The following is a 24,520-nucleotide window of genomic DNA, read 5'->3' on the forward strand; positions in this document are numbered from 1 at the left end:
ATATGATATTGATATGTATTCAACAATGTGCGATAGATAATAATGTTAGTGTTAATTATAGTTTCACGATCAATATTGAGTGGCCGTGATAGTGGTAGTTGCATAAGGACTCGCCTGAAAATAACATTCAATTAGGTATTACTATCCAACAATTCCAATATATAATATTTATCGTTTAAAAGTTCTTGTATATCCTGTACAAGATAGCTTGATCTTTTTGACAGATGTAATTTTTTCTGATCGACATAACTTTGCAATGACGAACATATGATTTTCTTAATTTAATGATATTAAAAATTGTAAAAATATTTTAAAAAATACATATAATACCAAAGTTCCTAAGGATTCAAGCGTTATCCGAAAATTTTAAGACTTTTTCTATTATATATTATTGCTTCAAAGTAAAATTTAAATAGAAACATTGAAAATAAAAGACGCTTGTACAATGTTACATCGGTCGGTAGAGACGCAAATAACAGGCAGTAACTGCTACAAATATCGATTACAAAAATCCTTATTAAAGATCATTGTTAAGTTTTTGTTACGAACGTTACCTTTGGCTAATGGTTGGGGTCTCTTTAGCTGGTATAACTCTTTTTAGAAAAATAAGTTAAAAAAAAATTGAATTCTAATTTGAATTACGCATTCCATCGTTCCATCGACTGTTATATATGTTATATTTTCTGTTTCTCATCACTAGCCCGTCTGTCAAAAAGATCAAGCTAACTCGAACAGGGTATAATGTAATTGTTTTTGACAAATCCACTATTTGCATTCCGGGAAAATCGCACTTTTCATTTTTATAGGTAATGTTTTTGAAAGTAATCCATCGACTCGACGTAGGCCGTAACGACAAACGGCTCTCTTGTGACGTCACGCTTCCTCTACGCCTCTGCTACGTATACACGGAGCAGGGACTCCGTGTGTGTACGTTGCGCGTATACTAATATTTCGTTGCTATATATTATAACAATATATTTATTTTATTAGAGAAGTTATATGTTTTTAATTATTTTACTTTCTTTAAATAATAATCAATTTCGATACTATATAAGTATCGTATTGAAAGATATAAGTTGATTACTTACTAGATGACAAATAATTACATATATGTCGGTGGAAAATCACGTATTTAAGTAAAACACGTGCCCGGAAATTATTGTTTTAATCATTTTAATTGTTGAAAACCGTTTCATTATTAAATTAATAATATTTAGTGAATTTTGAGATGTTAAATTAGTCTGAAATAGTTTTGCGTCCATAAATAGGTGTTATATTGAGTGAATAGTTCCCCCACCCAATTTTGTTATAAAAGGCCGATCGTTCGCCGGTATTTGGAGGCTCGTTCGAGCCGTCGGAGCGATCGGACCTCCTCAGTTTGAAATAAGTCAGAGAAGAATATTTCCTGAGTTTAATTTCATACCTCCGAGGATGGATAGAAATCCAAACCCTGAAATTCATGTTTTTTAAAAACAAGCCGGGACAAGCTACTTCGTCATATATAATAAATACATTTCTGATAAAAAAATATTCTTAAATCGTATTTTTCTGAGTTCAATTTAATCTGTAAACGTAAAAAAACCATTAACATACTTTTTGTAAGCTTGTTTTAATTCTAATATAATTGCTACAATTATATTAGAATTAAAGCAAGCTTAAATAAATATTTAAGAGCAACGCTTAGCGTTGGATTGAAGCGAAAAAAATATTCTATTATAAATTAATCATTAGCAACATACAAATAGAGTACAAATTCTTGCAATCAGAAATTATTTATTAAATTGAAATTCGAATGAAGAGTTAATTCGAATACCCATTCACCACTTTTAATTAAACTACTCATGATTTGTATTTCATAGTTCAAGTTGAAGTACAGTTGTAATCCATTCATTCTCTGAAGATAATCGGTGTGTATTCAGTGGTGTCGTGAGTTGTGTGACCCAACATATGTATAACTTATATGAGACATATCGCGGTCATAGACACAATAAGTGTACATTCATATTCATTCATTGTTGTTCAATCTTTTTTTTTAGTTATTTCATGACTGAACTAAAATTAGGGTCCATTTTTGTATGTGAGTGTGATATGTATGTGGTAACTATTAAATGCCAGACTGTAGGCTCTTGCGAGCACTTTTGAATCGTTATTTTACAGGATTAAATTAAACGTAACCTTTCTACCGCGAAGAAACGGCAATAAACTCCGTCGTTTTTGATCAATTATAAGGAATATTGCAAACAAAAATATGTATTAACTTGGTTATATATTATTTTACTTGTAAAATTGTTATATTATTTCTAGTAATCGGCTCTTACATAAAACATGTAATTTTTTGTTACAATAATAATTTGTTGTCTGAAATATCAAATAAAGGCAAAATTATTTCTGTCTTTTTTTTCTTTTCCCGCCGTCTAAGTGCTTCGATCTTTAAAATTACGCAACTGATTTTAATGCGGTTTTTATCAATAAACAGAGTTATTCAAGAGGCAGGTTTGTATGTATAATACATGGATATTATAGTAGAGAAAAGCCGTGATTTCAAATTTCGTAGCCGAAAAGAAACGTTTTTTTTTTTGTTTTTTCTTCAATCTAAAATTTGTATATTCGTATATATACATACTCGTGTATATCCTTATTGTACCCGAATGAAACCGGGACAGGTAGCTAGGAATTTATCAACAATGGACACAAGATCAACATATATTATAAATAAAATATAAAAAAATAAAAAATAAAATAAAATAATAAAAAAATGGGATTTACTTAGTAACTTAATTATACTAAAGATATATTTAACTTATGAGTTAAATGTATCATATCTGACAATATGTTGACAGATATGATAATGTGTTTAATTAATGTTTATAATTATACGTCCCTTGATAGCGGCAAAGGAAAATATCAAAAGGAAGCCCGCGTGTCACGGAAGAAATTTCACCATCAACCGCACCGCAGAGCTCCAGCTCACAGAATAAGCTCCTAATCCTTATCCACTACTAGAGAGTAGGATTTGCCCACCAATGTGACATTTGCGGTTATAGCTTAACTAAGGATATATATAACAAACAAATGGATAATGAAATCGTATATGTAACTTCAGAGTTATTTGTCGGTTTTTATCAGAAGAATCTATATTCCAGTGGTAGTTTTATTTTTTCTGTAAAATGACGATTCAAAAGTGCTTGTAAATGTCGAATTGAATTAAGTATATTTAGATTTAATATTTAATACTACAGTAGTAAAATTTATCTTTGATTACAGAGAGTCGTGTGAGATGAAGTGGTCTCGAAGGGGGCCAGGATTGGAACTGTGGAAGCTGTGAAGCATGGCGGTTTATAGCATGCGCGTTGTACTGCTCATCCTGGTGCTGTTCTTCAAAGGTACGTATTGTTGATTAATTATTTAGATTACTAACAGAGCACACAATAATACAGTTTGCATTTTAAAAATATTATTATTTAATTATTAGTTAGACGGACAGACAAATGGACTACCTGATGGTAAGTGTTTACCACTGTCAACAGAAATTGGCATAGTGAGAAATAATAACCATTCTATATTATACCTAAGGTATTTGAGGCACTGAGATGTTATGTCCTATGTACCTTTGTGACAGCTGTACTAAATATTGCTGATTACCTACCCAGACAGCCGAAGGATTGCACGAAGCCGTATAACAAATTACAAATGTCATAATATAAAATATACATGTATACGAAAATTAATATTTGTATGATTTCAAATGTCGATCTTATTTATCTTACCAAGATTTTTTTGTGCTGATAGAAATCTCTTTCAGGGAATAAGCATGCTCTTTATACTTGATGCTCATTAAACATTATTTTGTATTTATTTTATGTACAATAAAGTATTCAATATATTATTATAATTGTTATATATTAGTTTTCGTGGTCAGATGTCCACTAGCAGTGTTTCTAATGTAAAAGCCTAGATTTAGATAACACTACAAACAAACTGTGTACATGAGTTGATGCCCATGTTCATATACCAAACTGCATTGGACCAGAGTGGAATAACCTCAAAACCTTCCAAAAACAAAACAGCAAACATTTTGTAACTTACTTAGTTTTACGTTATTATTATACCATAATGATTATTATATAATTGCGTTACGTAATATATTAGTCGCAAAAAAAAACAGATCGTTCGATCTCAATGATATCGGTAATGCAGACGAACGTCGCGTTGTATAATAAGCGTAGTGAAGAAAATATTAGCGTTATTAGTCTGGCACGTGTACTGTACGACCCGATCTTCAATCTCAATCCAATATCCATAACTGTACGTGTTCCACTTGGTTATATCTCATTCGCGACTACCTCGAACTCGACCTAAATATCACTCCTGAATTATACTAGCTAATATTTTTGTTTCTTAATCTTATTTGATCAAAGAACGAACAGAGAACGTATTGAATTGTATAATAAGGTTTTGTAAAGTAAAAGTGCATATCTTTGTTTCAAACGTGTATTTTCTTAAAAAGTTTTTTTTTTTTATATAAATATTTCAAATAGGAACGCCGTCGCACAAATCGTAAACTCGATTAAGGAAAATAAACTTGAAGAACCTGCATGAATACTGTAACTTGGCGTTATAAGCTTGTCCTTCCGTATCGTGCACATACAATGGTCATCACTGATTCTATCAAAGTGATCAATGTTACTGTGAAGATACATAACATTTTTGTAAATATATTGGTATGCAACACTGTTTTCCTCATGATGTTTTCCTTCACCGCCGAGCACGAGATGATTTATAAGCTCAAATTAAGCACATGAAAATTCAGCGGTGCCTGCCTGAGTTTGAACCCGAAATCATCGGTTAAGATGCACGCGATTGGAATCTAATGCTATTCCCAAAACACCGTAGTATCGGATACATCAAGACAATCACCGTTTAATGACATATTGTAATTTTGCCTTCCACCATTTGGTATGGTAAATACATTTCATTTCTTGAACATTCAAAACTAAATTATTTACTGTGAACCAATCGTGCGTGATAAAATGCACTTTTTACATCGTCATAGTCAGTTTTTTTTCCTGTCGACCTTAAGAATCAGTGAAAAACTGAGTACATATTTTTTTATTAAAATCGAATAGGAGAACGGGACTGCTGCTCCTTAATACAAAACACTTTATAAACTAGCTTAGAACTGAATTGTACAAACATATTTATGTAATCACTCATCATCAAGCTCTCTATTATGAATAAAGTATAATATTATTATATAAATCAAATAACTTGTTGGTTCCGTCTTCGGAAGACCGGAGTAATGGTGAAAAATGTTGAAGCGATTAAACAGCGCAGATCAGATCAGTCTCTTTATTAAAAATGATATCTTTACTTCGCTAACAGATGAAACACTTTGGGTTTTGGAGTAAGTGCCGTGAGATATAGTGTGAGAACAATTCTAAAACAGATATTACACTGTCATATAACCTCCGATGGTTATTTTTCGTTCAGAGAATCGGAATTGCGAGTCAAAAGGGAAATGCCGCTGGCATTCTTGTCACTATTCAACGCAGTCATGATTTCTGCCTTTAGTATATCTTTTGTTTTGATTTGAATGTTCGTATTCAATTTTTCAATGTAAATAATTATTATGTAAAAAAAGTTATAGGCTATTTGCGAATTTTTAAGTAAATTCACTTTGTTCTATTTCGTCTTTTGGATATACTTTTTTTAAAACACTTATTTAAACAAATACAAGTATATGTTTTACCTTTGAATCGACGAGTTACAATATTTAATTCAAGTAAAAACTACCACCAGTTAGGAATGTAGATTTCACAGAGAAGAACCGCCATGAAAATCAGTAGTTTGAGTATAAATATTTATTATTTATTTATTAATCCCGCATGAAAATAACAAAAAACTTACAACACGCTACGATTCTATATATATATAGATTTTTTATTTACTAGTTTGTTCAGTGAATAGTATAGGTTAAAATGTATAAAACTAAATACACGTCTATGTCTGCATTTTTGATTTAATCTATTAAAATAAATTTTGAAATATTTTTAGCCCGAAAGTGAAACTGACAACTCTGGAATGAAATACTATAACCTATATTCGTTGTCAATTTGTGCCATTGTCAAACAGCTTTGTAGTATATCACATACTTGTATTTTAATAATTACAATTTTGGTTATTTTAGAAGTCGATGATATATATTTTTGTAATATTACTGTACCTTAAATATTAAGTGATTACTTCAGCAATTGCGAAAGTCTTTAAGCCATGAAATATAAGCGAAAGTCTTTCGTTAAACTCACTTACTCTTCGTATATTCGAAATATTGTAAAACGAAACAATGACAATGAATGTTAAATTTTAAATATAAATTTATTTATTCCATATAGAAACATTACACTGAAAGAAAATATCTATAAAAAAGAATGACTTGAGAAATACGTGCTAAAGAAATCAGTGTTTTTTTTTATTTGTCGAATTTGAAATATTCTCAATGTAATACAGAAGTATTTCTGTGTGAAAATTCACAAGACGATTATTTTATTCCCTCTTATGCTATCATCTGAATTTATGTACATATCCAGGAGCACAAAATCGTTTCTTTATATATATTTTAAATTTATCATTATAATCAATTTTCATCTGGTATCCTCTTGTAAAATGGTATACATTCTCCACAAAATAGTTACAATATACAGCTGAGTAACAGGAGTAATTAGTTTGTGTAGGTAGTTTTCTTTTTTTTTTATTATTTCTCTGTCCCATTTATATATCTCATAATGCCTGCATAATACTTATCTAGGTGTATCAATTCATTCTTGTTATATTCGAACCTGGGATTCGAAAACCTCATGTATACCCGAGGGTACTACGGCAAATGTGAATTTGTGACTGAACATGAGTTTGAAGGGCAATCCCAGTGGTGTTATACGCGAAGTATTATGAACACCCAAACTATATCAAGTAGCTTGACGTCTCTGGAATTCTATATGAAATTGTATTCGTGCCACTTACGATAGTGCTATTGAAGCTTTTTACGTTTAAACATTGATCAGCGAAATTGACGCACACATGAACAAAGAATCACACACTTGTGCCGTGTATGTTTAACTGAAAACTGAAATTAGGAAGGAGCCGAGATTTCCTAGTGGATGGCATACGTGGAATGTTTCGTTCACAAGCGAAAATAAATAAAATAAAAGCCCAGTAAAGTAAAGTTACAGTAGTCTTGCGAAACATGTCAAACATTCAAAGGTATATAACGCAAATTTAACAAGAATGTTTAATAATAATAATATTATTGTTTATTTTATTTAGTAGTAAATCCTACCAAAGCATATTATATTATGAGTTTATTTAAATCCTCTAATCCAAAGATCTATTTGTTCGATTTAAGAAAACATTTTTATTGAAATTAATTTTCTTGAGGATGGTTTTTGATTAATACCACGCTATGATCCAATGGAGGTGTAGACGCGCGAAACTGCTAGTTACATTGCCAACGAAGGAACATAATATACTATAGTTAATGAGGCAGTCAAAGATTTTTGAAAGTGACACTGCTCAGAATGCTTTTTCTCTTTGCAAAGATTACTCCTCTCTACCTTAGAATACATATATTTTTTTATATATTGTAATAGTTAGTTTAATAGTAAGCTTTATATATTTTCTCATAATGTGTTCTATTTATTATTTAACTTATATAACAAACCCCGTGAAAGGCACGCCTTTTCCGTAAAAAAACAGCGTAATAGCCTAGTTACAAACTTCTGTTGGAATAGACACAACCCACGCTAACCGCTCGTTTAAACATACTCATTAATAATACCATATGAAAATCATCCCCAAAACTAATTTTATATAAAACTAGCGACCCGCCCGGCTTCGCACGGGCGCAATGCTGATACTAAATATACTACAAAAGGTGTTTACATATAACGTTCACAGCCTTTTCAGTCAGTTTAGGACTATATCTATATTAAAAGCACAATGTATTTAAGGTTCTTAATTGGATAAGGATTAATGCTGTATTGTTTAATATCGCTTCGTAAATAAGCCATTATTTCTCGTAAAAATGGTTATCGTGTGTTATCCCTATGAGATAAACATATACCGTCGCGGACTTTTTTTAGACATTTGTTTTATGTATTGTACTGTAGTACATTAGTTTGATGAATACTTAAAAGTTAACCAGACTGCACACATTTCTGCTTCGATTAAGTTAATTACACACTTTATTTGTTTCGAAAATATTTTAGTAATTAATCTTACTAATATTATAAAGTGGAGAGTTTATATGTTTGCATGTTTGAAAAATAGACTATGCTGAAAAGTACGTTATTACGTGATGGTTTTTATGAAATTAAAATTATACATATAAAATGAATATATATTGCAATAACACAATCGGTACATTTAATTTTGATATTAAAAATAAATATTTTATTAAAACGATTATTTTAACAAATGTAGTGTCGGTAACGAAGGCATGGAAGTCATGGAAATTTCATGATTATTGAAAAAAAAAAAATGAAATCACAGAAATTCGTAACTAAAATATATTTTTCTTATTATTATTACAACATATCAACAAAGTAGGTACATATATGTATAGTGTATCCGCTACGCACCACAAGGGAATAGTGAGTGGCGCTAGACAGGCGTTCGAGTTGGTCTTACCCCCCAGAGCCCACCAATAGATGATTTACGCTAAAATACTAATCAATACCGTTAAAATACATGCAAACTTACAGATATTGCTGAAATTAAATTTAAAATTATGTCAAACAGGTCTTACAAACTTGGTGGTAGGGCTTTGTTCTAGGTATCACCTACTCATCAGATATTCTATCGCCAAACAGTAACACAAAGTACTGTTTTGGTGCAAACGAAATGTTGTGATCTTAGCTCCCAAAGTTAGTGACTCAATAGCTACATAAGTAATAATATATGCAAGTTAATATCTCTTATAAAGCTAGTCTGTCCGACTGTATTATAATAAAAAGTGTATGATAAAAATAATGTCTGTTCGAAATTTAAATTTATTTGCAAATTTCAAGTCGTTACTAAAATATAAACAGTAATATTTTAGAGGTAAGTGTATTCTGCATACGAGCCATGTCTCCATACTTTCCTCGTTACTTATGCATAGAGTAGAGATTGAAACGAGTGCCGCAGTTGCACAGTCATCGGTATTCAAAGCCAACATTCCAGTTTAACCGCATATATTCTGATTGTCTGCAAACAAACTATTCAAAAAACTAACGTTATATTCCGATTACATTATTATTAATGGAACGTAATGTCTCATTACTGTCGTGCTCAATTATATAAATGTTAATGTTATTTTAAAAAAATGTATTTTTTTTTGGGATTTTAGGTGTCTTCAATTTGTGATGATTTTAACCTCTAACGATACAAGTGTACTGTTATTTAGTTAAGAAATATTTATCGTCACTTAGTTTGGATTCTATTGCATAAATTTAGTGAGAAATTATTTGAAAAATTCAGTAGAAATTTAAATTTTGAATAAGAAGTCTGTAGCGAAAATGGGCCATCTCATTGTTTATGGTCGCCAGTACCCATAGACGTCGACACTGTAAGAAATTTGAATACTTACACCAATGCGCTGCCAACCATGAGATTAAAGATACTTTGCAAAAGTGCCATTAACATGCTCACTCGTATATTATACTGTGAACTTTTTGGCACCATTTTTTAATACCATGTGGGTTGTTCATTAAATTCCTTAAACGAGGACGGTAGTGGTTTTCAGTTCGGAAAGTGTTTTTATGTGCAGAATTAAGTTAAACTATAACTCTCCGATGTATTGTATTTCAAATAAATGAGCCAACTTTATTATTTTGGTGTGCGTGATAGTTACGTTTGACAATCGCCTAACGTCTACTTTACTAGTGTGTGTGTACTTAGTGGCTAACTATTGGCTTGTATTTTTGTGACGTATTCTCAGCTTTGATAGTCGTATAAATAACCAAAGTATTGCTGTTTTACGATAGAACAACTGGGGGTATCTAGATTCATATAGAATATTTTGGTATTTGACAATTATTTTAGCGATTTCGAACTTTGCTGTCGTCGTAAAATATTCAATACGTCAATTATTGCTAACATGATATCTACTATCTAATCTTGTACCTTTCTATAAACGAAATAGAAAATTGCTACGTGACTTTGTCTAGGCCCTTTTATTATTTCCTATGACATCAGATGTTCAAATGTGTTTAAAATATAAGTATTATAAATCTCACAAGGAATTTTATCGCATTATATAAAAGACAGAACAAGTTGTTCTTTTAAAAACATTTTTTAAAATATGCAACTTAAATGTGCACTTATAGTATTTCTCTGCAGGCTCTTTGTATATTTCTGTTTGTAATCAAACATATAAAATCCATACGTAGATTCCATATTAAGCTGAGACATAAATAGAGACTGTATTAAAGTTTAGATCTTTGAGTTTGCGATCGCTGCAGAAATTATTCCAGATGCCTTATAATCGTTTTTGTTTTAATCTTGTAGTATTGGTAACATTTCCTCTGGTATCATATTATAGTGAGTTTAAAACCTTTTTGGTTCGACCTTATTCGGACTTGTTATTTTTATTTATACTGTATTTACTATTTATAAATGTTCTATATTTTCTTCTATATATCATAAATAAGAAAATATATTAAATTATAATATCAATACAGATAAAATATTATTCAATTATACATACGTAAATCTAGTAGTATATGATAATCGAGTCGATTTTAAAGCAAAGCGAGGTTAATCTAAAATAAAATGTTTATTACGCATTTGAGCATTTAATGTTGATTAAAACTAATTTAACACCAATGATAGCATCATTTGCAAATTATGGGCAACGAAAAAAATGCGTTCGTTGCGTAACTTCGTGCGTATATTTTCATTTTTGACATTAAACGTTTAAATTGATCAAAAACGAAGCCGGAGCGGCTCTCTTTCTCAGATATAAACAACTATACACCGTCGACTGTTATATATGTTATATTTTCTGTTTCTCATCACTAGCCCGTCTGTCAAAAAGATCAAGCTAACTTGAACAGGGTATAAAAAATTCTTAGTGTGACCATTAACAATCAAAAAATTTCCATTTATTTATTATTAATTCGTGTTTCTTATTGTCTTTGACAATTAATAAAAATAAACATATAGCTCATCTGTTCGTCTTCCTTTTTATCCATAAAAGATTAACATTTTATGCCCCTTTTCAAATCAGCTTAGTCATTGGTTATTTCGTATTACGGTAATAAAAACAGGGCAATTTTTGTATTATAATTCGATTCCTTAACGCGAGTGTACGGCGTAGGGGAAACAATTTTCTTCTTATGAATAAAATTTTAAGATGCTTATGCAAATTTCTATTATTAAAGATACTGTACGTAATGATACCATATGGCCAGGCGAATTTTTTTTCATCTCTGACAACACTTTCTTGTTACTTAGAATTGTGTCAAAATCGAGTGGAGTTTATTTGTCAAGACAACTTCTTATAATTTTCTTTAATAATAATTGTAGGAGAATTTGATATTCACTTCTTAGATATATTTTTTTTAAATATATAATGAAAGCGGGTAGGTAAAACGGCTGGTATGGCATAATGGTAATTACCTTCGTCCATAAACATTGGCACTCTAAGAAATACAAAGGACTAGCTAGGCGTCCTAATGTCGAACGGGCGAAGTTAACGTTTGCTTTTACAATATGTATCGAGCCAAGCGATATCTCCGCCCGTGCTGTGTTAGTACATCTCACCGCTTCTTATTTCTTAAACGTTTATCAAACAAATTGTAATATTTTTCCAACTACGGGCCCGAATTGCCGTTCAAATTCCATTCAAATTTATGTACGGCTATGGAAATTAATATATCAATTATTTTGACCAACGAATACCGTGAAGCAAATAAATTGAAGTAAAAATATAATTAATTTTTTTGCATAAAAACAGTAACTGGGAAACATAGCCGAGCTGAACGAGCTGAATCTCATGATAATCAGCGTTAAAATTCTCCCCACTCCTTTTGAAGGAGAAAGATTCTAACTTATTCTACCAAGTTGCTCCAATGCCTGTCGGAAGATACGTGGAAGAAATTCATTGAAATTAGATTCATGCCGGTTTTCTTACGATGTTTTCCATGACCGTCATGAGATTAATTATAAATATATCTTTATAAGTATCCGCAAATAGTATATTTTTGTATGCATTTTCGCGATACATAAATTAAAAAGATTAACTTTTCACATCACGTTTCTTCTATTGTACGTAATTCAATAGACTATGAGGGCTTTCGTACATTCAAAATTAGAGATTATACGAAATAAAACATTCTATTTAAAAGACCTTTTCAAGGGCTAAGCAAACACGAAACCTTCTCTCGGTGTTATTTTAGGACAATTTTAATTAAACTTTAAAGTATTTTGGACTTTATAATACACGGACGTGAAAGCGTAATAGAAACGTTGAATTCATACTCAATGGATCTTTATTATTTTATTATAATGTTCTTGTACTAAAATATAATATTTGATTTATTTTGTGTTTATTCAAGATCGTCTGGTAACATCTCTCATCGTATGTTCTACAGTTAGTTGAAGCATCAACCATAAAAATAATGGTTAATGTTTATTATGGCGGCAAATTCCATTTACTAGTACGCTTACTTATATCATAAATAAATTACGACAATTCATTATGCTGTAGGCTTTATTTGTTATGTAATAGGCTGTAAATTGTTTATTGATTACGTATAAGATTTGTTTTGTATAATCCATAAAACATACAAAAGGTGTACTAATGTCGTTGATTCTTTATAATCAGCAGTGCGATTCTGTAAGAATTCACTTCGTATCTCATTCGTGAAATGTTAACCATCGACGTAGAGTGATACGCCATTTTGATACGTGTATCCTATAAATTTTATAATTATTATATTCTATGTCGCATTTTACATTCTCACATTTCAAGTTCGTGTTCTGTGAGTTACGAGTTTTTTCTAAACAATGTTTACGTATTGTATATTTTTTTTATATATTAGTTACCGAATAGAAAAATATTTGTGCTGACGCTGCCAAAACTATAGTTTCGAAAACGTGAAATAAATATTTTTTTAAAATCTGTAAATCTCCAATTTGTGTACAAATAAGGTAGTGATGTAATTTATAAATCATAAGTTTGGTTCTGTACATTAGAATATAATATAAAGGGTGATAAAAATACAAAGAAAAGTGAGACAAAACACGAGCTATGTAAAGTTATAAATTAAGATAAATTAAATAATATTTTGATTTGATTTACTATTTGATTAGATACTTTTTTTAAGTAGACTTTTACAGGAATTATTGAATCGTCATTTTATAGATTACATACATAGATTAAAAGTAAAGCTACCATCGGATTGGAATACAGATTATACCGAGAAGAACCGGCAAAAATATCGTTAATATCTTATTCAGGTACTTTTCAATCGCTTTTTCAAAGAATCGTATTAAATGTACCATCGGTTCGGGCTGTGGATTATACCTTGAAGAACCGGCAATTAACTCAGTAGTTAGTCTTTTTCAATATTTTAATTACAGAATGTTAATCAAATAAAATTATATATTTATATAATATATCCTATCTGAAAGCCTACCTACGCTTATTTAACATTAATATAATCTTGTATTAAGTAATATGTTTTTTTTAATTAAACGATTTGAATTTATGAATTGGCAAATTGAAAGTTGAAAGGATATGTATATACATATATTCTATCATCTTATAAGAAACATTACGTTAATTCTATAAAGTCATGAGGTGCAAAACAAAGGACTCTCGAATTGAGTTATTCCTAATAAATCGAGTCGGGTAAGCTCGTTCGGACATAAATTTTGTATGTTTGGCACATACATAGAAGTTTACCTTCAGAAAATTTAGTACTTTTTAACTTTTAATATGGTAACTTTTTTCTATATTTCATTGGCCGTGTCGAAAGAAGTTACATAAAAATCATTAAAATAATTTCCGGAATAAAATAAAAAATGGAAATAATTAATGTCATCCTTAAGATCCGTTGACTCCTCGAGGTCAGTTATGATGAAAGAAAAATTTTCGATTTTATTATTACCCGTGAAGAGCTGGTAAAAAAATGCGGGTCTTGACATTTTAATTTAGTAATAGTATAAAATAAAGTCGCTTCCCGCCGAACTCACCCTTAGATCTTTTAAACTATGCAACGGATTTAAATTAGATGTTCATTAATACACAGAGTGATTCAACAGGAAGGTATATGCTTAAAGGACGTAACGCACCTGCAAGCCCCCTAGTTTTGCGGATATGCATGGGCAGTGGTAGTCACTTTCCATCAGATGAGCCTTCTAGTTGTTTGCCACTTTAGAGTACATGCATATTATACTAGAGACAAAATAAGTTTTTTTTCCTTTTAAGTTTGTTCTTCAACACAAAAGATGTATATATATTATTGTACCTGCGTGAAGCAGGGATTGGATTGCTAGTTTAATATATTTTGCTGATAATCATTCTTGGTGTTTACCGTCGGTCTTTATCAATAAATCATTCAGCCAAGTTCTTTGATGATGTTCTAAAAATTTTATTCGACGACGGCCAGTTTCACAGCGTCATCTATTCTATAAGCAGTGACATTATAGTGCATATTCCGATAAGATATCAAGCCTGGTAGTACGCCGGTGGTTTTTCCGAACCGATACGACTTGGGAACCTTCAAGAAAAGAGCGTACTCATTCCTTAAAGGCCAGCAACGCACCTGCAGCCCGCCCCCCTGGTGTTGCAGATGTCCATGGGTGGTGGTAATCACTTTCCATCAGGTGAGCCTCCTGCTCGTTTGCCCCCTATATCATAACAAAAAAGCCTACATGACGGATGAGACTTCAGGTGCAATTGGTCAATTTTATGTGTCTACTAAAAAACGGTATGGTGACGTTCCTATCTTGTCCAACTTCGGGATGTTATACATTGTTACAGAAAATACAGAAAAAATCATCATCATCATTATAAATCACTTTTACTGGATCATGAATATGAACCCTCATGGTGTGCGGCCGAATATGCCTGTTGCTAGATCAACGAGACAGACGAGCCAAGTTCATTACGGTCTACACAGATTTAGAATCCCCGAATAGGCTTAGACGGAACAAAACATTATACATTTAAAGCTACGTGGATACTCCTGGCTAATAGGCTGCTAGGCTATTAAACAAATGAAGATGCTCAGATAGACAATCGATATCCCTACACAAATAAACAAAAGTAATCTCATTTACAGTATTAAATTTTATACTTAATCACAAAATTAGATATTAATCAATTAAATATTAAAATATAATCAGTCAGTAACAACTGTAACTAATTTTTCTAGTGTAATATATCCTATATTCGAATTATAGTCTTAATTTATTTCCTAGAAAAAAATAATAATATTACTTACTGTTTATTTAACCTCCACAGATAACGAATGGCTTGTTTAACATCATTGCAAAATACATCGTTAGTGGGAAGGGAGAAACGTTAAAGCCCAAGAATGATACTTTTGGGAAATTAGACCTAAAGAAAAAAACTTTAAACTCAAATATTTCATCCAAATTAAAATATTCTTTATTCAAGTCGGCGTTTATGAGAATTTTTGATTTTTCCGTCAAGTCTTTTCCGCCAATTAAATTAAAATGTTCAAAGCTTTATATATTATTTTGCTCCCAATTATTTAATTATAACAATAACATGGACATTACATAAGATACAAAACCAATCGTGTCAAAATGAGTTCGACTATAAACGGAATACCCACACACTACACTACTATAAACAACAATACAAGTAAGGCGTTCTAACTTGCGCTCTACTTGTGAATTTTCATGAATTCGGAATTAATAAATTCATAACATAGTGCTGAAATACCGATACGAATGTTATTTTATGTTTACGAGGTGCGGTTCACGTTGATCGGCGTTTGCGTTAAAAACGCCCGGCATTTCGCTAGTGGATTTGAAATTTAGTATAGTTATGTATAAATTTATAAACAGCCCTAGATTTACAAATTCCATGCGATGCGTTAGTAGCTTTGTTATTTTATGCTAGTGCATAATACAATTCAAGTATAATATGACTTTATTTATAATACAACAACATTTTATTTAAATATTTTACTTGGTGGTAGGGCTTTGTACAAGCCCGTCTGGGTAGGTACCACCCACTCATCAAATATTCTACCGCCAAGCAGCAGTACTCAGTATTGTTGTGTTCCGGCTTGAAGGGTGAGCCAGTGTAACTAAAGGCACGAGGACATAACATCTTAGTTCCCAAGGTTAGTGGCGCATTGGTGATGTAAGGAATGGTTAATATTTCTTACAGCGCCATTGTCTATGGGCAGTGGTGGCCACTCATCATCAGGTGGCCCATTTGTTCGTCCGTCCTAATATCATAAAAAAAATATATAAATATCAATTTTGACGTTAGTTCCGATAACAAATTTGCCGGCATACAATACGCCATTTTTTCACAATCTCATATATTACTTAAGATTTCAACTAAAGATGTTCATTCAATGTCAAAGTTTTTAATTCATCTTTATTTTATCTTGGGATTGGAAAAACTACAGACACAGCAGGATTATATATTTATTTATTTTTAGTTTCATCTCTCAAATATACGTATTACATTATACTTGCTTGGTTGGTGTGTGTGAGCCTGTTTCGGTAGGTACTACCCATACATTGTATATTGTGCCGGTAAACAGTAACAATTGGTCTGTAGTTACTACAGGCACACAGGATATTACATCTTAGTTCTCAAGGTTATTGGCGCATGGTTGATATAAGGAATCATTAATATTTGTTACAGCGTTAATGCTTATGTGCGGTGGTGACCACTTAACATCAGTCGGGGTTCCCTGTCCGTACGCCTACAAATATTATGAAAAAATAAATAAAATAGAATAAGAAGAGAGACTGTGTATGTATGTATGTGTTTGTGTATCGTTGTAGGTATTTTATATATGTCTGTGTGTATTTATTAACTTTTCAGTGCCCTCGTATGTAAACGTGAGAAGCCATTTTATGACTTTTCTCTTACATTCTATTTTTGTATTGGGATAAATGTCAAGCAATTTATAACCTACCTCGTATATATAGATATTAAATTATATAATTCTTTTCCATCTTGTAAATACTGATCCGATTAAAATAGAACATGTCGCAGTTTTAAAATGTTCATTATTATGCTTTATACATCTATATATTTATTTTTAAACAAATTAATAATCAGTTTTATAAAGGCCACTATTTACAATTTTCTGCTATAGTGATGGTAAATCTATTAAAGTACTGATAATTATATATAAAATTTTATTTACTTCTAAAAAAAAAACCCACGTTCATGATAGGGGTAAATATAACATAAATACTTATGTCAGTGATTGATACAACTGAGAACTTTTTAATTTATCAAAAGTAATATTCAATGTAGTGTCATTTATATTGTACACCTCATTTGAAACTTGGACATTATGTTTATATCACAAAATACAAAACTATAAGGAATAAGCTTAATACGACATCCTAAGTAATCTAAGGAACAGCTGGCCCTTTATTGTCTCCATTATTTATGCATAAAATATAAATTGCTTTAGTGCCATCAATATTCAGTCGTTATCTTTGTTAAATACACAGGCTGGGTAAAACTATAGGATAACCTTAGATTAGAAATAGAACTAAAACAAATGAGTTAACCTTACTGTCTTAGTGTGCGTGACTGCTACACTCGACACTCGCTAAACGTCATTCTATTTTACCAATGTGCGTGTAATTTATGGCCAACGGTTGTCACTCTATCTAGGCATCTAAATAATCAAAGACTTTACGTACCGTCTAACTGAGACATCAATTCCAGCACGCACGAAGATATTCGCAAACTCTTTTCTATGTCGTACTTCCAAAAAATGGAGTTCTCTACCAGGACACGTGTTCTCCTCTTCTTATAACTTGGGTTCCTTCAAACGAGGCGTGACTAGTGCATTTCATTCTACCTGACCGTACTGGCCGTCTTCGCGTTTGGACTCCACTATCACTTTCCATCAGGCGGTGTGGAGTCATACGCCTACGCGGTGAATGTATAAAAAAAATCTTAATGTTTATAGAAATTAAAACAAAGAGTGTTTTTTGATGAAGAAATCGCTTGTCAGCCAGCTCTTGAAGATACAATAACAACGATAAAAGAAAATAATAGTGAAGATTAGTTGGTTAAAAATATCTCGGGATACTTACTATTTGGACGAAGTCAGGAAGAGAGGATATAACGGCTAATAATTGCGAAAGTTGCAAGAGGCAAAGTCGATGATGACATTTTTAATTAAAATTACAGGTCAAGACTCGAGACATGCTTGTCTTAAAATAATGACGTTATAATAATAATATTATGTGAATAGAAAACTTTGTACCTCTTAACAAAAGTACCCCTCGCCAATGTGTATAAATAAATAAATAATAAATAAATATTGCACAACATCACATATATTACTCTGATCCCAATGTAAGTAGCTAAAGCACTTGTGTAATGGAAAATCAGAAGTAACCACGGTACCACATACATCCAGACCCAAGACAACATAGAAAACTAATGAACTTTTTCTACATCGACTCGGCCGGGACCTCGGTGTGGCGTACCCATGAAAACCGGTGTACACACAACTCGACCACGGTGTCTATGATGACCACTTAACATCATGTAACCCATTTGACTGTTTACTTTACTATTACATTAAAAAAAAAAAAAAAACATAATGTACAAATACATAATATCATAAATATCATTAATATAAAATGAAATAAAAACATTACCAGTTGGCGTTCATACCGCGCTGACAACAAACGTCGTGTCAAACTTAAAAATCAAAATACGGATATTTTTTCCCGAGTGTAAATAAAACTGCAAGCATTGTTTTAGAAAATATTCGTTAAACTCCTGCGGCAGATTTGGAAATACGAGACATCAAACCCTGTATCGAGCATCCATAAGAAAAATATTAAAAAATCACTTTAACTTGGGGTATTCATTATTTTATTTATCTCTATTTCGTTCTCAAGCAAGTGTTACCTTCGCCAACAAGATCACAATTCAATATATTTTATCAATCATCAAAACCCCGCTCGTCTTCCATCTTCTACTTACCTCACTTCAACACTCCAGTCACTCAGCTTAAAATCTCATTTCCACTCACCTCACGATAAAACAGTTACAGTATGTTTTATAATTATAAAAAATATTAAAAAAAGATAATCTTGAAAAATATTCAGCGTGAAATTATATAGACTATAGGTTTTTACTATGAATGAGTCACACTACGTAATAACACTTGTCAAATCAGACAATGTTTTTTTTCAATTAGTAAGTAGAAAAAATAATGATGGATTTTGAGGATTAAAGGTCCGACTTACTTAGACTTATATTAATCTCGAAGTACTGGAATTTTGACTCAAGGATGTTTCGTATCCCAGGACTTCGAAAATGTCGAGAATTAAAGTCTACCCTTAATCGCTTCTCCGTTTCAGACCTAGGAAGCGTTAAAGATGAGGAATGCTAAGAAACGCAACCAGTCGTTTGCAGCTGAAGCACTTTTCGCTGAGAATTTAAATAGCCATTCAATGAGAAAATGCCAATGAAAGTATTTTCATCATTCAAACGGTTGCTATTTATTTTATACAGTAGGTATTTTAATGAAGAATTGATTAATACATTGTTAATGAACAGAGGTGAACTATAAATGAAAAATAATACTTAACAACAGGTCACATTATTTGATGGGGTCAAGCTTGCCTCATATCAAATTTCATTCAATTCGGTTCAGTGGTTAGCCGTGAAAGCGTAACAGACAGGCAGACAGATAAACAAACACAGTAACTTTAGAATTTATACTAATATAGATGTTTTCTAGCGTTGTTTATTTTAAACAAATTACCTTCTTAAGTTTTTAGAGTGTCTCGGCACAATGAATTCATTTTTCATCTATCAAGTTGGTCCCCCAGTCCATATACTGGAACAGGTCTGATGTCAGTGTTATAATTGTATTGTACCCTGTAGTTTAAACTGAATTCAGAAGTCGCGAGTACTATGCGTCGCCATTTCAACCACTCAGAATAATTTCTATTTACACTTCGGTCTACTACAATATATATTATTAATTTATTACAATTAATTATATTTGAGAAATTTTAAATAACAGTGAACATTTTAGTTGTATTAAACAATTAATCAATCCGCTTAGAATGACAATAATTTATAGAATCAATTTGTATTCATATCTTTAACTGGCAAGAACAAAGGCTGTAGATATTACAACTCGTCTTGACAAAGATTTTCTTAATCCTTTCCAGGTGGTATTGGATTAATGAAAATGTATTACTAAGAACAATACATTTTTTTTAATAAATTAGATTGGCGGTTGATCTAATGGACCATCTGCTGCTAAGTGTTCACTTATACATGCCCATAAATACATTAGCGGCTTTTTAATCTTATCTTTCAAACCAATGCGCCACCAACCTTGATATGGATGGTTATGAACCTTGTGCCTGCAAGTATACTCACTCACCCTTCAAACTGGAAGACAACAATCCTAAGTAATGCTGTTTGGTAGTAGAATATGATTACTGGGTACCATACCAATGCGCTCGGTGATGGAAAACGTCTAAAGGAATGCAGCGGAGCATTGAAACCTTTTTAATAAAAAATCCTCCAAAAAGTCAATAAAGTAAAAACGAACGTCAAATAAATCTAATTATTTGGAAAAACAAAACAATGCTGCACACAATTTATTTAGTCCAAATGAAAAATGCTCAGTGTTGTTGATAGAGAAATCAAATGGCAATGTTCAATTTTTATTCTGTCAAACGTAATCAGTCGTCGCCGGTACAGTGTAACGTTGGCACTACTCCATAAAACTTGCGAATAAAAAACAAAGAGCAAAATATAAACGTTGAATGCCACGTCTGTTTTGTTCAATCCGTGCAGTGATGTGTGGAACGTCTCTTATTCCATATTCAATCAATCAATACCCACAACATAATTTATTTATATACGTTTTCATATGAACACGATCACCAAAAGCAAAGATTCTTGGCGATATTTCAAAAATCGTTTGTATCTTTACAATTAATTTTCTCAATTGAAAACAGAAACTACAACTTTACTGTGATTAGTTGTGAATGTACATATATAATGAAAATATTTTGAGGTCAACGACAAAACGAAAAAAAATAAAATCTAAATATATTTAATGAAGGATTTTTAGTCGAACTTATTTCTAATCGATTTTGAGAAAAGAACACGCGTCAGCGGAATTTTCTATTACTACATATTATAAAATAAAGTCTTCCCACATCTGGCTGACTGTCTGAAAAAAATACTTTTTTTTAACCTTAAGTTTTTACGGGACGGGGTGATTCATAAGGAAGGTTTAGCTGTATTAATACTTATCATTACAGTCTTAATTGACTGAAACACGATTATGGTTGTCTTAAATATTTGATACTCGCGTGCGCCGCGTCAAACAATAGTTGTAAGTTTGAGGATATTTAAACGTTTTGTGACCTTTATTGTATCCGGGAAATGGACATACCCTTACATAGTGATAAAGCTGTTGTTTCACTAAATATATTAGTTATAATATTAGTCTTGGTGCTTAATTAGCAGATCATATTTGCAAATTTTCCAAACGTTTACTATAAAGTTTATTTATTTACCGAATATTAATTTCGTATTCATATATTTAATTTTTTTATTTTAATTTGAATTTAATTTTTTGAAACATACAGCATAGTATAAATACACAAACATTTGATACGAAAATAAGTTTTACATAAGTCAACAAAATTTCCACTGTTACATTAAAACATGGAGTAGATCTAATAAGATAATTAAATAATAAATAATAGATAATCAAAGTTTAAAATTATTTTTTTTTTAATGATTTAAATAACAACACAGTAACACTATCCAAACTCGTGGCTTTACCTGTCCGAAATTTATAAAACTTTATAGCAGAAATCTTTACCCCCATTTGTGTTACTTACTAATTAATATCTATTTTTTCTGAAACCTTAGTCAAAATAATTTCCACGGTATTAAGCGAAATCTTAAAGTGTTAAGCAGTTTCTTGGCTGAATGTATATTAATTTCAGCTATAGTTTCCAGATACGCCGAACCTATTTTTTCATATAGTTAAAAGTATCACCGCTGTATAAGTGCCTCTGAATTTTAATGTGTTTAATTTTTATTTAGAATTTATTTCCTGTTAGGAGGAAATCATTTCGAGTAACATACACGTGTTAAATCAAAATTTACCTTAATTGTACCTACCAACCCTTGGAGCAGTGTGGTGGAATAAGCCCTTAACCATATCCTCAAAAGGAAGGCCTCCTACCATATTACTGGAAATTTGGAGATTTACACTCTGTTATTGTTTATATGAACAATAGTGTTTGATGTGTGGCCAGCGTCAACGAGCTCTCAGGTATATAAAACCTTTAGTTTGAAAATTAGTACATTCATTTATTTGTATGCCAGCTATTTCTATTTCATACTTCATTGTTTTTAAATAAGAGGAAGGAAGGATTTAAATAAATCATTAAATACAAGTGCACATCAAATGCAATATTTTTAAACAATAATTTTATGGCTTTTGCTTATATAATGACTTATAGATTTAAATTTGGATCGTTTTAACTGCCACGGTCAACATTTTTTTACATATTTAGCCATTTCCGACTGATTTATTTCGTTGCACATAATTTGAAAATTTTGATTACTTCTGATATTTTCATTACAATGTTATCGTGTAAAAAACAATTTTTACCTATGTTGAATGGCCAAGGTACCTATGGATTTTTACTTATTTATAATACATAAAAGTGTTTATTATGAGTGTACCTTATATGATAGGTAAATGCTATCGCGATCTTTATTGAAGGGCTTTTCCGACGTACGATTTTCTAGTACATTGTTTTGATGTATCTCCTAAGGTTTAGCCAGTGTTTGCTATGTAAGCGTAGGAAAATATTTTTTTAGTTCAGCCATTTTGTCCAAAATATTTATAAATAGTATTTACAAACCGTTATCTGACGTTAGCCTGATAGCAAAAAAAAAAAAATTAAATTAAGGAAACGATTTTTCTAAATTGTTTCGATAGACGATAATTTTCGAATAGTAGTTTAGTGTTGAGATTTTAAAAGTTATGATGGAATAAAGAAAATTCACATTCCTATATACATATGTACCTACCCATATGAACCCTGAAAACATTACATTCCTTTTTTGGACAAAATAAGACAGTCAATCGTGTCGAAGAATTTATCGAATAATTCGTCTAATCATCAGAATTTAAATCTATATATTTATGAAGCGAAACTAATTAAATTACATAGAAATATTTTACGTTATTAGTTGACGAGCGACTTAACTTGTATCCAGAAATGAGCACTTTGTTTAAAAATGTAATTTAACAGTGTGGCGAATATAGTTTAATTATATTATGTATGTGTCAATGGCGCGTAAGAATTTATGACCATATTTTAAATAATAACAATAATATAATTGATTTTTCAAACGACATCTAATGGCCCATCTTCAGTTCAGCTCAGTTCCGGTTTGAAGGGTGAGTGAGCCAGTGTAACCACAGGCTCGTGGGACATAACATCTTAGCTCCCAAGGTTGGTGGCGCATGATGTAAGGAATGGTACTATTTCTTACAGCGTCAATGTCCATGGGTGGTGACGACTTATCATCAGGTGGCCCACCTTCCCGTCCGCCTACTTATTACATAAATTAAATTAGCCCACGCTGAGTCTAGCTGGCACATATTTTAATGCACCCCGTATTGCGTTTGATGCACTAAGATAAAGAAGAATGGAAAAGTTTCCGGCTTACAATATTTTTTCTTTGCTTTACGGCACTTTATACTTTTTCAATTCCTTTTAAAAATCCATACACTCATAGCTCTAATCGTTCTTAACCGCTTGTGAATATATATATATATTAATATTATAAAGAGGTTTGTTTGTATGTAGGGGGCAATGAAACTAAGCTCTACAGTATTGTATTTCTTTGTCATTTTCTCTATTAATAAACTGCACCACTGCGAAGCAGTGACATGTCGCTAGTTTTACAAAACTTAAACAAAAACTTCGTAATATATATGTTGCATCGATTATTTAACACAGTTCAATATTATTCGTAACATCGAGCGTGTGCTCTGCAGCAGATCTCAGTGTAAATGTAATTCACTCAGCTCATAGCTCTAAACAAAGGCTGTTGTCGCGACGCAAGCGATTTGTTAACGTCTAAATGTAACTGATAAAGGGCGTAAACGGTATCGTTCACAGTGGCATTAGCCTTTAATCCCGTCGCGAGTGCTACTCGTTAGGTTGATTGTTGTGTCAAGCGGCAGATGGCCTCCTAGCGGCGCTGTAATCC

At 31.5% G+C, this 24,520-nt stretch overlaps 1 protein-coding gene across 1 annotated transcript in view; it reads left to right on the plus strand.

Annotated features, from left to right (window-relative positions):
• The window catches only part of LOC113401798 (uncharacterized), a 78,098-nt gene that overhangs the window by 19,975 nt on the left and 33,603 nt on the right, over positions 1-24,520 (plus strand). The window contains exon 2 of the mRNA XM_064216136.1: positions 3,267-3,383. Within this exon, the coding sequence (XP_064072206.1) occupies positions 3,329-3,383 (55 nt within the window). The 5' untranslated portion in view covers positions 3,267-3,328. The remainder of the gene's footprint in view (positions 1-3,266; positions 3,384-24,520) is intronic.

Source organism: Vanessa tameamea, chromosome 10 (genome assembly GCF_037043105.1).
Source record: "Vanessa tameamea isolate UH-Manoa-2023 chromosome 10, ilVanTame1 primary haplotype, whole genome shotgun sequence".
In the NCBI taxonomy this organism is placed as follows: domain Eukaryota; kingdom Metazoa; phylum Arthropoda; class Insecta; order Lepidoptera; family Nymphalidae; genus Vanessa; species Vanessa tameamea.